Raw genomic sequence first — 16186 nt, forward strand, 5'->3', positions numbered from 1 at the left:
TGGCTACCGCACCCTAGATCCCATGAGATTTAACCTTATGCAACAACCTACTATACGGTATCTTGTCAAAGGCCTTACCAAAGTCCATGTAGATAACATCAATTGCATAGCCCTCATCTACCTTCAAAAAACTCATTTGTGCAACATGATTTTCCACTCCCAAAGCCATGCTGACTATCCCTAATCAGTCCTTGCCTCTCTAAATGCCTGTAGATCCTGTCTCAGAATACCCTCCAACAACTTACCCACCACAGATGTGAGACTCACCAGTTTGCAGTTCCCAGGATTTTCCCTGCTGCTTTTCTTAAACAAAGACTTAACATTTGCCACCCTCCAATCTTCAGCCACCTCACCTGTGGCTGTCGATTATTCAAATATCTCTGCTAGGGGGCCTGCAAATTCCTCCCTGGCCTCCCACAACACCCTGGGATACACCATCAGGTCCCAGGGATTTATCTACCTTGATACACTTTAAGGTTTCCAGCACCACCTCCTCTGTGTTATGTACACTCCTCAAGATATCACTATTTTCCAAGTTCCCTAACATCCATGCCTTTTTCAACAGTAAATACCAATGAGAAATATTCATTTAGGATCTCTCATTTCTTGTGGATCCACACATGTGGATGACCTTATTGATCCTTAAGAGGCCCTACCCTCTCCCTAGTTACTCTTTTGCCCTTTATGTATTAAGCTCTTTCAATTCTCCTTTGCCTTATCTGTCAAAGCAATCTCATGTCCCCTTTTTGCCCCCCTGATTTCTCTAACTCTACTCTGACAACCTCTATATTCTTCTAAGGATCCACTTGAAGTCAGCTGCCTATGTAATATGCCTTCTCCTCCTTTTTGACCGGGCCTCATTATCCCGAGTCATCCAGGGTTTCCTTCTTCTACCAGCCTTGCCCTTTACTCTAAAAGGAATGCACTTACCTGAACCTTGGTTAACTCACTGTTTGAAAGCCTCCCATTTACCAGACATCCCTTTGCTTGCCAAAAGACTCCCCCAGTCAACTTTTGAAAGTTGATTTTAGATTAAATTTAGATTAAGAGTCAGGCTCTGAAACAGAACTTTCAGACTTCAAACAGCGCACAGGCCATTATCTGTTAATCAGCTGAAAGCAGTGACCTTCAATGTGTTAATTACTGCAGCATGTAGCTGAGCCAGTTAGTGACTCATCAATTGTTCTATATAAACAGGTTTTTAAATCATAAATGAAAGCAAAATACTGCAGATACTGGAAATCTGAAATAAAAAGCTTAAAGAGTCATACGGACGCGAAATGTTAATTCTGTTTCTCTCTCCACAGATGCTGCCAGACCTGCTGAACTTTTACATAATTTTCTGTTTTAATTTCAAGTTTTCAAGGTGCATTGAAGGCCTGTTTATGTGGTTTCAACATGCACAGAGAGAAGGCAATGCCTGATTGAGACGTAGACTAAATGTGTAGTTCGGAATTTGGTGCAGAAGGGGAAAGAGATACGCCTTTTGCTGCCTTTCTTCAGCCTCCAATAAAATATAGAAGTTACAAATTGATACCCAGAAACAGAAGGTAACTAGAAACAGCAGTTTGAAGAGCTGGGTGGAGGTTGTGTTGCAGGTGGCGAATCTGCCAGTTCAGACCATTCCAAGAAAATTAAAGTGTGACATAACAGTAAAGAAGGGAAGTTATTGACTGGTTGGTGAGCATTTTATCTTTTTCTCTGAACTAAATGAGGGAATTTTAATCTGGATAAGTATAACATTAATTGAAATAAGTATCTTCTGAAACTTGGATAATTTATTAGTAAGGTTTGTGTAGTAAGATTTACTTGCAGTAGCAAAGCATTTTAGTAGTGGGGTTTATTAACTATAAATCAAAAATAAATTATACAGTACAACAACAATGGCAGAGTTGGTGTGTCGTTGCTGCAGGTTGTTGGGAGTTACTGCGTACACCGTGATCCATGGCAAATGTCTGTGGCTTGAGGAGTTTTATTGAGTCAAAGAGCTAGAAGCTGAGCTACAAATACTGCAGGCAGAATTCTCCCAACCCACCTGTGAATAGTTTGCTGGTGGGCAGGCATAGAAAATCTGATGAGCCAAAATGTTGGAAACCTGCAGGCATAAAATTATGCAATTCACCTGAAGGCGGGTTAATGTTGGGTCAGTCTTCCCACTGGCATGTGACATGAAATTAATTTGTGCCTCATGAATAAAACAGCTGACCGTGGAATCATGTCAGGCCTTCCAATCTTTCATCATGCCAGCATCAAACCTGATTGATAAAGGGTGCTTTGCACAAGTTGGACCTTGTTACACCAGAGACTGTGAGGTGAACCTGGTGTGGTGGGATCTGTATTCAGCTAAAGAAGGTATGGACATGTAATACAAGGGGGGACTGTGAAGCACTCATGAAGGGGAGAGGAAGGAGAAGAACCTTGCAAGTGACAGTGCACACAATCATGTGTATGAGAGCGTGAATGAGCAAGGGAATGACCACCACCAGATCCAGTATTAGTGGAAGAGGCTGGTGAATGACAATGGACATCTATACCTGCACATCGTGAGGCTCCAGGTAAACTGGAGGCACAGTGTGTGAGGGAGGTACAGCACCACCATCTCAAAAGCTCAGGTAAAATGGAATCATCCAAACTTGAAAGCAAGATCAGTTCTGTCTAGGCGGACTGCGAAACAGGCCTCTAGGGCTCCTTTTTGGAATGGATATTCATTTGTTGATGCCACTACAGTGGACAGGGTACTGGTCAATTACACAGGACTCAAAACCTATTGCCCAAGAAGCAAGAGCAAGGTAGATTCTTAATTGTGCGCTTTGAAAGGGATTGGCTCACGTCAAATTTGGAAAAGCTGCAGAGTGAAAAACACTAAAGCAGCCTTGGAGAGTGAAGGCTATTGTCAAGGCCGCACAGCTGCATCAATTCTGCCATCCCATCGGCCAAGGGGAGTCACAGATTAACAATTAATGCCATTTATCAGTGGCCAAACAGATTCCATTCATTCACGATGAGCAAACAAAACCTTATAGTTCTGCCAAGTTAAGACTGGAGTTCAGAACCACATTGGTACAATGATGTAGTTCACAAGTTCTTACCCTCAAAAACAGCACATCAGGAAAGATGGAGGGGAACTTGTCTGTGCATTATTAATGAGGTTCCAAGCGCTGAATGCCACCATTCCGGTTAGTGGAAAAGGCACTGCCAGAACAACCTGCCACTGTGCCTAGTCTCTCAAATGGGAGAATTTCAACGAGATGGGAGACAACCGAGACCAGACCAGAGAAGGAAGCAAGCAAGAAATGGCCAGCAAGAATCACCTTCACAAAGATGAACCAGAGGGACACTCAGACTGGATCTTGAGCCTACCAAGCCACCTTTACAGTAGCATAGCCAAATCCTGGGTGTTTCTTGCATACATAGTGGATAATTTGCAGGTTAACTATATTCAATAAAGTTTGCTGTATTATATATCTGTGGCCATACTTCGTTCTTCTCATAAATAAAAGCACCCGAGTAAAACTTTAATTAAGAAGCTGGTTGAAATCTCTGAATTGGACAGATACAACAAGGTTCTTGCAGCTTGTATGGGTGAGAGTGGAGACAGCAGGTGCTTGAGAGAATTGACAATGGCACTGAGATACAAGAAGCCATTCAAGTTGGGGGAGTAAATAGAAATGTACTGGTAGTAGGGAACAACATAGCAGGGGGGTGGATACAGTTCTGTCACCAAGAGCAAAGGTCCCAAAGTCTGTGCCTACCTGGTGCCAGGGTTCAGGACATTTGCTTTGGGCTGGAGAGGAATTTGCAGTGGCTCAAAGACTGATATGAGAAATGGTTTTTGATTGATGGTGCACCAGCCCCAGTACTGAAAAAAATGGGAGCTGTACCTGAACCAAGAAAGAACCACTGTTCTGACTGGTCATACAACCTAATAGTAGTGGATCAGGGAGAGTGGGGTTGGGGAGGAGAGAGAAGGGAGGGATCATGTAAAAGGATAAATCAAAAGGGCAACAAGATAGTAGAGCAGGGCAGCAATTTGAGTAAACATAACTAGAGTATGACAGGAAGCAACAGAGCATACAAACATAACCAGCAGGTAAGACCAGGGATTGTAAATGCACATAAGCTGTTGTATCAAAATGGATGAATTTTTAATACAATTAGGAATGAATATAATATGTATGACCTGATAGCTGTAGGCTACAGGATGGCTAAAGCGTAGACCGGAATATCAAAGGGTACTTGACATGTCTGAAAGACAGGATTCATAGAAAAGGTGATGGAGTAGCTCTGTTAATTAAGAATGTCATTAGTACAGTAGTGGGAGATTACCTTAGCTTGAAAGAATCAGTTTGGGTAGAGATAAGAAATATGAAAAGCGAGGTCACTTGCAGGAGTAGTTTATAGAACCTCTAACAGTTGTCACACTATAGGACAGACCAGACAGGAAGAAACAAATGAGGTATGAAGGAAGGGTACTGCAATAATCATGGGCAGCTTTTATGAATAAGTGTATTTGGGACAATTTCTTAGAGTTATACATCCTATTGCCAACCAGGGAAAAGGCTATTCAAGACCTGATAATATGCAATGAGATAAACTGACTCAATAACTAACAAAAAAAAAGAGGGAGAAATTAAGAGTTTTGCACAAATTACAACATTTTAAGCAGGATCAAACACAGACACACACCCATATATAAAATTTGAGGGCGGAATGCAATATTCAATATGTAACGTACAACACATTTACAATGAATATTTATATATTACACAACCAGCCCATTAAAGATTCCACCTCCAACATTAGAATATGTTATTTGGCTCAGTCATTAATACACCCCACAAAAAAAAACAATCTCAAGGTCGCAAGCATTAACCAGTAATGCCAATCTTAAATTTTGTTATTGTGTACAAATGAGAGCTTGGAGAAAGTGGAAGAATATGGCGTTGAGACAGATGATCAGCCATGATCATATTTATTAATGGAGCAAGGGTGGAGGGCAGATGCTATACTCCGGCTCCTTATTTCTATGTTTCAATGAATGCAACTTGCCATCTGATTGTAACTGCACTGTTGTGACTCCAGTCAGCACTGCTCACTTGCATAAATTAAACTTATGAAAATGGCATTCAAGTGCCGACGTGTTTCCTTAAATATGAAAAGGATCATACTTTGAGTTATGGGAGATATTGGCAAGCTCTAATTTCAAACCATAATCTCTATTTGCTATGCTGTGGTTGGAACTTGTGTAAGGCTCCTGCTCATTCTGCAATGTGCAGATTCGTACTTGATTACGTCTGCGGCAATGCACCTTTACCTGCACACTAAGCATAGTGAGCAGTAGCCAAAAACTGAGTTTTTTTATCCACATTACAAGATTTAGAATTACTTGATCAATGTATTTGTGAGGTGAAGTTCTTTCACATTCAAGAAACAGTCATCAAAACATACCCTTCCTTCAGTTTAAATTCCAAACCAAATTAGCAATGAGCAGAAGTTCAATACAGAGTAAATCATAGCACAGCATTATCAGTGGAGTCAAAGTACTGTACTATGAATGAAAAATGAGACGGGTTCAGTGTAGTCAATACCCTGTCATTAAACATGATTTTCCTAACCCATTTATTATCCTGAGGCAGTAATGTATCACTACTGGTACATGGTGTGCCATACTTACAGAAATTTGCATCATAAGTGAATGATTTATATTTTAAAAAACATGGAGGAGCCAGTCTTTACTTTGCACATTCCTTTTGTCTGAGTTTGTAAATTTACCCAGTAGAGTATTTGAGGCACCCCATGCATTTTATAATGTAGACCCAAATACAGTATAGCCAGATTAGCTTTGGAAAGGTAATAGATTTAATACCGTGTGCTTGTCGGGATTGAGAGCACATTTCCTCATTCTTTTTCAAAACAAAAAACCCTACATTTACAAACATAAAAATCAACTTACATGTCGCAGGCAGAGCAATGATGACATCGGTCAGGTTTAATTACTTGACACCTATCACAATACCTGATAGCTGCAAAGAAGCAAAATAGATCAATATGGATCAACTTGGGTACCAAGAAATATAGCGAATTGGTAAAATGCGCTATTTATACACTATTAATGTATACATTTCTGAAGAATCTTCATAAATGCACCCTCCATATCCAATATGTCATTATTTTATGATTACACATTCAGATAATGGAACATCAATTATATATCTATACAGCTCATTAGAATTTGTTTAAGACTAAGTCATGATGTGTCATGCTACTGGCTTTTATAAAGCAGGAAAATGCAAAGCATAACAAGAGCCACAAGTTTTAATCATAATGCAAAAGGTTAATATTCTCACTGCAAGTTATGATGCAAAACAATTTTGAAATCTTTCAATAGTGACTTTCAATATTTTAATTTCTTTCATTTCCCCTTTTACTACTCATTCTTTCTCCTTCTTTCAATCATTCTGTCTCTCCCTAGATTCTCTTTTTCTATCATTTTGCTTCAAGTTAGGTAGAGGTGCAAATAAAAATTATTTTCATTCAAGCAGAAACAAAAAGAGAAATAGCTTTTGCTCTAATTGTGCAGTCACAGTAATTACATCACAAAAAGATTATTTCCCACTCTTCAACCAACACAATGGATATGGAAATATGACCAACGCATAATGCTGATACTTTAAAGTTGATTTGCACGGGGTGCTACAAAATTACTGCTAAATACAAGTAGTGTTCTGAGCATAGAATAACTCAGATTACAGACTAAAGTTAAATTTTAGAAAGTGGTAAGGGAATTGTGACCAAACCATGGCTTACAAAGGAAATTAGAGATAGTATCAGATTCAAGGAAGAAGCACACAAATTGGCAAGAAAAAGCAATTGGCTTGAGGATTGGGTGCAGTTTAAAATTCAGAAAAGGAGGACCAGGGGATTGATTAAGAAAGGGAAAACAGAGTAAGAAAATAAGTTAGCAGGAAACAAAAAAATGACTGTAAAAGGTTCTACAGCTACGTAAAGAGAAAAAGATTGACAAAAATGAATGTAGGCCCCTTAGTCAGAAATGGAAGAATTAATAATAGGGAATAAAGAAATGGCTGAGGAATTAAATTTGTACTTTGCTTCGTCTTCACAAAGGAAAATATGAACGATACACCAAAAGTGCTGAGAGAAACAGGTTTTAGTGAGGAACTGAAAGAATCCAGCATTAGTAGAGAAATGATTTTTGAGGAAATTGATGGGATTGAAGATGGATAAATCTCCAGGTCCTGATAATCTTCATTCCAGAGTACTTAAGGAAGTGGCCCTGGAAATAGTAAATCCATTGGTGGTTATTTTCCAAAATTCTATGGACTCAGGAGTCTTACCGATTCCTACAGATTGGAGGGCTGCTAATGTAAGCTCGCTAGTCAAAAAAGGAGATAGGGAGAAAACAGAGAACTGTAGACCAGTGAGCCTAACATCAGGATCGGTGAAGTTGCTGGAGTCTATTATCAAGGATTTCAACTTGGCATTTGGGAAGTAGTGATATAATCAGGCAAAGTCGGCATGGATTTATAAAAGGGAAATTATGCTTCACGAATCTATTGGAATTCTTTGAGGATGCAATTAGTAGAGTTGGCCAAGGAGAACCAGTGGATATGGTTTAGACTTTCAGGAGGCTTTTGACAAGGTCTCACATAACAGACTAATATGTAAAGTTAAAGCACATGGGATTTTAGGTAATGTCTTGGGATGGATAGAAAGCTGGTTAGCAGATAGGACACAGAGTTGTCACAAATGGGTCTTTTTCTGGTTGGCAGGCAGTGATGAGTGGGATTCCACAGGGATCTGCGCTAGGACCCCAACTGTTTACATTATATATTAACGATTTGGAAGAGGGATCTGAACATATTGTCTTAAGTTGCAGATGATATAAAGTTGGGTGGGAGGATGAGCTGTGAGGAGGATGCAGAGTTGCTTCAGCATGATTTGGACAGGCTGAGTGTGTAGGCATCAGTATAACGTGGATAAATGTGAGGTTATGCACTTTGGTAATAATAGGGAGACAGATTTTTACTTGAATAGGTGTAAATTGAGAAAGGTGGATACTCCACGAAACCTTGGAGTCCTCATGCATCAGTCGCAGTACAGCAAGCAGTACAGAAGACAAATGGTTCGTTGGCCTTCACACTGAGAGGATTTGAGGATAGCAGTGTTTTGCTGCAATTGCATAGGGCTTTGGTGAGGCCACATCTGGAGTATTATGTGCTGTTTTGGTGTTCTTGTCTGAGGAAGGATGTCCTTGCCATAGAGTACAATGAAGGTTTATCAGGCTGATTCCCTGGGATAGCAAGTCCGTCATATGAGGAGAGACTAAGTCGGTTAGGATTATAATCACGAGAGTTTAGGAGAGTGAAAGGGTTCTCACAGAAATTTATAAAATTCTAACAGGGTTAGACAGGGTAGATTCAGAAAGAAGGTTCCCAATGGTGGAGAATCCAGAACTAAGGGTCATTGTTTGAGGAAAAGGGGTAAACCTTTTAGAACTGAGGTGAGGAGAAATTTATTCACCCAGAGGATGGTGAATGAGTGGAATTCACTACCATAGAAAGTAGTTGAGGCCAAAACATTGTGTGATTTCAAGAAGAAATTAGATAGAGATCTCATTGAGACATATAAGATGATGAATGGGATGGATAGGATAGAGGTGGAGAGGCTCTTCCCACTCAGAAAGGACAGTAGGACTAGGGGGCACAGCCTCAAGATAAAGGGGGGGCAGTTTAGAACGGAGTTGAGGAAGAACTTCTTCACTCAAAGGGTGGTGAATCTCTGGAATTCTCTGCCCATTGAAGTGGTGGAGGCTACCTCGCTAAATATTTTTAAGACGCGGGTTGATGGGTTTTTGATAAGAGAGGGGATTAAGGGTTATGGGGAGAGGGCGGGAATGTGGAACTGAGCCACGACAGATCAACCACGATCTTATTGAATGGCGGGGCAGGCTCGAAGGGCTAGATGGCCTACTCCTGCTCCTATTTCTTATGTTCTTAAGGCTAAAAGGATCAAGGGATATGAGGGGAGGGCAGGGTTTAGGGGTGGGGGGGGGGGGGGGGGGGAGAGATGGGGAAGAGATCAGGATATTGAATTTGATGATAAGCCATGATCAAAATGAATGGCAGAGGATGCTCAAAGGGCTGAATGGCCTACTCTTGCTTCTAGTTTCTATATTTCTAGATGGAAATAATTTAAAAGGAGGAGGAGGAGGAGGAGTGGAATTCTCCCAAAAAGAATTCTAAATGTCAAATTTGCAGGAAAACTGGAGAAATTCATGCTTTATTTTCCAATGGGAGTTCAGACTAGAATTTCTCACATTCTGTGCACTCGAGACTACCAGCATGAACGTCATTAGATTTCAAGGGACAGGGCCTATTCCCACTCAGGAGGCTGAAATCAGCAGGCTCTGCGCATGCGCAGTGGCTTCAAACTGTTTCACTGCCAGCTCAAGCACTGGCTAGCCAAGGATTCTGCTGCAATGCTGCCCCCCCACCGTCCCGATCTCCAGCCCCCCCTTTCTCCTGCAGCAGCACCCCCCAAGGCAGTGCCAACTCCCCAGCAAGCAGACTGTCTCTGCAGTGCAGATCCCCCTAGGAAGCAGACCCTCCCCCTCCAAAATTGCTGGCCTCCCTGCACTACCAACTGATCCCAATGGCAGAAGGACCCCATACTCTCACCGATTGCCCCTCAGTTCTGCCCTCATACATGCCACTCTTGGCAGTGCCCCAAGCCTGGTGGGCAGTGTCAAGGTGCCCCCTGGACATCAGCACTTTGCCCCTCAGATAGTGACAGGGCACAGGCTGGCACTGCCAGGGTGTCCATGCCTTGGGGACACCCCCTGCCACCCAACTCCCAGGGGGGAACCAATTGTCCCCCTTAACTCCAGCAGAATCATACCAATAGTTACCTGAAAGTGGGGACCTACTATAAATCCCGCTGGAGTGAAATGCTCCTGGCCGGGGCGGGGGGTGGGGAGCAGGGGCAAGGGGGCCTGGAGAATTTAATCTTGGGCTTGCTAATTATATTAAAGACAAGTTTTAAAAAATGACTTATCTGATATTCCTGCTAGTTTCCACTGCGGATCTGAGACTGGTTTCCAGCAAAGATCTCACACAAATCCGGCACTGAGATGCACTCGCGGTGGGAAGGCGTGTGCGGTTCCCACGCATGCCTGAATCCCACACATGCCTGGCCACGAGATTGTCCCACCTCGCTGTGCTAGAAAATTAGCATGGTGGGGGTAGGAGAATCACCCCCAGAGAAGCAAACTATTTAGTCTCTCACGCCTGCTCGGACAATCAATTAGGCATGGCTGATATGTACTCATTTATCTGCCTTTGCTCCATATAACTTGACACTCTTAACATTTAATATATTAATCCAGAAAATTTCAATGGACTGAGTATCCATTGGCATTTGGGGTAAAGAGTTCCAAATTTTCCCTACCTTGTGTGTAAAAGGTTAATGTTATTTGCATCAGATAGCTTGTTCGGAGTGATGTATAATTTTAAGTTGAATTTATATAAACTTGTGTCTTATTAAAAGGTAAACATATTTCAGTTTTATTCAGGTTTTGCTTATGAACTTTGGTGCCTGGGAGTCTGGATAGACTAGTCACTAAAAAATTTTGTCCTGTGGGGTTGTTTCTGTATATACATTTTTAACAAGGTCGAAGTTGAAGCGATGGGTTAAAAGGGGTTGAAAGGTCAGTGATTCTGGAAAACAAAGTAGAAAATCTTTACTTTTACCCAGTGACAACGATCCATTAGCTTTGAAAAGGCAGGAATTCAGAGGAGGAGGAGGTCAGTGTGTATGTCAGAGAGAAGATGGGGATTTTTAAACTCTCCAAGAGAAACTGTAAGGCTAGGTGGACAGTAGTTAACTGAATAATCACTTGTGACTCAGTAAAGTGATCTGTTCAGTGGAGGTGCTACTGGAAGGTGAGTTTAGGGAACCCATTTGTTTGCTATGCAGTTGGAAGAATCATTGACTTGAGTGTCTTGGAAAGAGATACAAGTTGGGCAAAAAGCATCAAGTAAATGCCCAGGAATTCACCACAAGAAAACTGTTTGCAACTGTTTCAGTTCCAATTGAGAAACCTTTGCATCAAGCTGGTGATAACTCTTCACAGGTTTGTGTGTATGTAAAGATATTGCTGGGGTAATGGAATAGTGAGAATTTGAATCATCGGCTTTTGTTTGCATTGAGATTTTTCTACCCTTTTTGTCTGGTGTAATGTAGTTAATTATTCTTGTTCAAATACATATTTTGTTTGAATTAGAAGTTCATTAGCAAAGTCCTATGAATTTGTTCAACAAATTTCCTTCACAGTTCCTTACAAAAACATCAAAAAAGTTAGGATCAATCCAGGTTTTATTCTGGGATTTGACTGGTCTATCACTAACAGTAGTTGAGACCGTAACAACTAGTGATATAAATGAATTTGCTGCACTTTCAAAGCGAGAGTGAATTTGAGGCTTCAAACGAAAAAAGCAACTCTCTTCACTGACTGAAATATTCCTTAAATGCTTAGACTGTCTTTCCTATACACACAGCCGTTAGGTAGATAATGGTGTCCTTTCCTATTTCAAGGATTATAGCCACATGTGACAGAGGGGTCAACATAAGAAAGAGGAGGAGTAGGCCATCTAGCCCTTGGAGCCTGCCCCACCATTCAATAAGATCATGGCTGATCTGAAGTGGATCAGCTCTACTTGCCCGCTTTCTCCCCATAACCCTTAATTCCCCTATCAGGGACCTATCTACCCGTGACTTAAATATATTCAGCGAGGTAGCCTCCACCACTTCAAGGGGCAGAGAATTCCAGAGATTCACCACCCTCTGAGTGAAGAAGTTCCTCCTCAACTCTGATCTAAACTGCACCCCCATTATCTTGAGGCTGTACCCTCCAGTCCTGCTATCCTTTCTAAAGCTGGAAGAATCTCTCTACCTCTACCCTATCCATCCTCTTTGTTATCTTGTACATCTCTGTAAGATCCCCCTCAGCCTTCTAAACTCTAACGAGTACAGACCCAGTCTATTCAGTCTATCTTTATAGGCTAGCCCCCTCATCTCCGGTATCAGCCTAGTGAACCTTCTCTGCACTCCCTCCAAGGCCAATATATCCTTCCGCAAGTGCGGTGACCAAAACTGCACACAGTACTCCAGCTATGGCCTCACCAGTACCCTGTATAGTTGCAGCAAGACCTCCTTGCTTTTATATTCTATCCCCCTCGCTATAAAAAGGCCAATATTCCATTTGCCTTCTTGATCACCTGCTGCACCTGCAGACTGGGTTTTTGCGATTTGTGCACAAGGACCCCCAGGTCCCTCTGCATCATAGCATGCTGCAGCTTTTCACTTTTTAAATAATAATCCCTCCTACTATTATTTCTACCAAAGTGGATAACCTCGCACTTGCTAACATTATACTCCATCTGCCAGGTCCTCGCCCACTCGCTCAGCCTATCCAGATCTCTCTGCAGACTTTCCACACCCTCCACGCAATTTGCTTTTCCATTCATCTTCGTGTCATCAGCAAATTTTGTTACCCTACACTCAGCCCCCTCCTCCAGATCATCTATGTAAATGGTAAACAGTTGAGGCCCCATCACTGATCCCTGCGGCACTCCACAGGTCACCAACTGCCAACCAGAATAGCACCCATTGATTCCAACTCTCTGCTTCCTATTAGGCAGCCAATCCTCTATCCACGCCAACACCGTACCCCCAACTCCGTGCACCCTAACCTTCTGCAGCAACCTTTTGAGAGGCACCTTATCAAATGCCTTTTGGAAATCTAAAAACACCACATCCACTGGTTCCCCTCTGTCTACCGCATAAGTCACATCCTCATAGAAATCCAATAAATTTGTTAAACACAACTTCCCCCTAACGAATCCGTACTGCGTCTGCTCGATCAAACCATTCTTTTCTAGGTGCCTTGCTATTTCATCTTTGATGACGGATTCTAGCATTTTTCCAACTATAGGCGTTAAACTAACCGGCCTATAATTCCCTGCCTTTTGTCTGCTACCTTTTTTAAACAGCGGCGTAACATTAGCCGTTTTCCAATCTTCCGGCACTTCCCCGGAGTCCAGTGAATTTTGATAAAGTCAGTGCAGTTAAACAAAGCGTTCAAAGTACTGCAGCTCAACCACTGAAAAGCTATACCTGACTCCAAGAACAAAAGCAATATACTGAAGATCTGAAATTAAAAACAAACTGCTGGGAGAACTCAGCAGGTCTGGCAGCATCAGTGGAGAGAGAAACAGAGTAAATGAAGCATCACCTCGAATTCCAAACGATAGCTCCCAAGAACAAAGAACAACCCAGCACGGGAAACAGGCCCTTCGGCCCAATGAGCCCGCGCCGCCGCATCACCCTACACCTACCCTGCCCTGCGTGTCTGCGAGTGGAACCCTTAACTTAGCCAGATTCAGGGGAGGATAGTGTCAATTTGGTATAGGGAAGGCGAATGGGATGCTGGCCTTCATAGCGAGGGGGATTGAATATAAAAGTAGGGAGGTCTTGCTGCAGCTGTATAGGGCATTGGTGAGGCCGCAGCTGGAGTACTGTGTGCAGTTTTGGGCGCCGCACCTGCGCAAGGATATTTTGGCCTTGGAGGGAGTGCAGAGGAGGTTTACTAGGCTGATACCGGAGTTGAGGGGGTTGAGCTATGAGGAGAGGCTGAATAAACTAGGCTTGTACTCGTTAGAGTTTAGAAGAATGAGGGGAGATCTCATTGAGACGTATAAGATGATGAATGGGATGGATAGGATAGAGGTGGAAAGACTCTTCCCGCTCAAAAAAGACAGTAGGACTAGGGGGCACAGCCTCAAGATAAAGGGAGGGCGGTTCAGAACGGAGTTGAGGAGGAACTTCTTCACTCAAAGGGTGGTGAATCTCTGGAATTCTCTGCCCGTTGAAGTGGTGGAGGCTGCCTCGCTAAATATTTTTAAGAAGCGGGTTGATGGGTTTTTGATAAGAGAGGGGATTAAGGGTTATGGGGAGAGGGCGGGAAAGTGGAACTGAGCCACGACAGATCAGCCATGATCTTATTGAATGGCGGGGCAGGCTCGAGGGGCCAGATGGCCTACTCCTGCTCCTATTTCTTATGTTCTTATGTTCTTATACCAATCAGCCTAAGAGCACATCTTTGGGGTGTGGGAGGAAACCGGAGCGCCCGGAGGAAACCCACGCAACCACAGGGAGAATGCGCAAACTCCCACAGACACAGGCCCAAATCCATGTATCTGCACAGCTAGCAGTGCTAGTCACCGAGCTGTTGCGGCGCCCGTCTACCGGTCCAGGATCAAGCACACACACCGGCACAAAGTACTAGGCCACTCCCGGAACCTCCAAGAGCAGCCCACACACGACCCACCGTGTGCATGCCCCTTGTTTGACAACAAGGTGGACCTCCACCTGCGGAATAAAAAGACAAAAACATTAACATACGAGTCTGCAATTCCGGTGTCGTCCTGAGGCTCTGACCCTATTTAATACCCTCTACTATAACCCTCCATCCTTGTTTCGCTCACGTGTTTATCTAAGTAAACCTTAAACAAGTCCAACGTTCCTGCCTCCACCACCCTACTCGGTAGCGCGTCCCATACCACCATGACCCTCTGCGTGAAGAACCTTCCTCTCACATCCAAATTATACTTCTCCCCCCTCACCCTTAGATCATGACCTCTCGTAATTGTACCCAGTCTAGGGAGCAGCCTTTCACTATTGGCTCTATCTATTCCCTTCAGTATCTTATATACCTCTATCATGTCTCCCCTCAATCTCCGTCTTTCCAAGGAGAAAAGTCCCAGTTTATCCAACCTTTCCTCGTAACTCAGTCCTTCCATGCCAGGCAACATCCTGGTAAACCTCCTCTGCACCCTCTCCAGAGTCTCCACATCCTTCTGGTAGTAAGGTGACCAGAACTGGACGCAGTACTCCAAATGCGGTCTAACCAACATTCTGTACAACTGAAGCATTAGACGGCAGCTCCTATACTCTATACCCCTTCCTATAAAGGCTAGCATTCCATAAGCTTTCCTCACAACCTTCTCCACTTGTGTCGCAACCTTCATAGACTTGTGAACCTGCACTCCCAGGTCCCTCTGTATTTCTATACTCCTAATCGGTCTACCTTTTATCACGTAGCTCCTCTCTGCATTATTCCTTCCAAAATGCATCACCTCGCATTTGTCAGGATTAAATTCCATCTGCCACCTATCTGCCCAATGTACCAACCTATCTATATCCTGCTGTATCACCTGACATTCCACCTCAGTATCCGCCAACCCTGCCATCTTGGTGTCATCCGCAAACTTGCTGATCACACCACGTACGCTCTCTTCCAAGTCGTTTATGTATACTACAAAGAGGAGAGGTCCCAGTACTGAGCCCTGCGGCACACCACTGGTCACTGGCCTCCAGCCCGAAAAAGGTCCCCTCAACAACTCTGTCCCCTGTCTCCTATTGCCCAGCCAGTTCTCAATCCACCTAGCTACCTGTCCTTGTATCCCATGCGCCTTAACCTTTTCTACCAGCCTACCATGAGGGACTTTGTCAAACACCTTACTGAAATCCATATAGATGACATCAACGGCTCTCCCATCATCAACCGTTTTTGTCACCTCCTCAAAGAATTCTACCAGATTCGTAAGGCAAGACCTCCCTCTAACAAAGCCATGTTGCGTATCCCTAATCAGATTGCAATGCTCCAAATGCTCATACATCCTGCCCCTAAGTATTTTTTCCATTAATTTCCCTACCACCGATGTCAAACTCACCGGTCTATAATTTCCAGGGTTATCCCTACTACCTTTTTTAAACAGCGGTACCACATTTGCTTCCCTCCAGTTTTCTGGGACCTCACCTGTGTCCAAAGAAGAGACAAAGATTTGCGCCAGAGGCCCAGCAATTTCATCTTTCACCTCCCTAAGCAGCCTGGGATAAATGCCATCAGGCCCTGGAGCTTTATCCTTCCTTACGCTACCTAAAAGCCCTAGCACTTCCTCCCTCGTAATAGATATTTCCTGCCACTGATCCACAGCTCCCTCCAAGACACTGCACGCCACCGAACCCCTCTCCTTCATGAATACCGACGCAAAGTATTCATTCAGGATCTCCCCCATTCCCTCCGACTCAATACATAACTCCCCAC

The 16186-nt window shown here is 43.3% G+C and overlaps 1 protein-coding gene across 2 annotated transcripts in view; it reads right to left on the bottom strand.

Annotated features, from left to right (window-relative positions):
• The window catches only part of LOC145349056 (palmitoyltransferase ZDHHC20-B-like), a 102944-nt gene that overhangs the window by 36429 nt on the left and 50329 nt on the right, over positions 1–16186 (bottom strand). For both annotated transcript variants that reach the window (XM_080197335.1, XM_080197333.1), the window contains exon 5: positions 5954–6023. In XM_080197335.1, coding sequence (XP_080053461.1) covers positions 5954–6023 — 70 coding nt within the window. The remainder of the gene's footprint in view (positions 1–5953; positions 6024–16186) is intronic.

This window comes from Carcharhinus amblyrhynchos, chromosome 10 (genome assembly GCF_965287045.1).
Source record: "Carcharhinus amblyrhynchos chromosome 10, sCarAmb.v2.hapA, whole genome shotgun sequence".
NCBI lineage: Eukaryota > Metazoa > Chordata > Chondrichthyes > Carcharhiniformes > Carcharhinidae > Carcharhinus > Carcharhinus amblyrhynchos.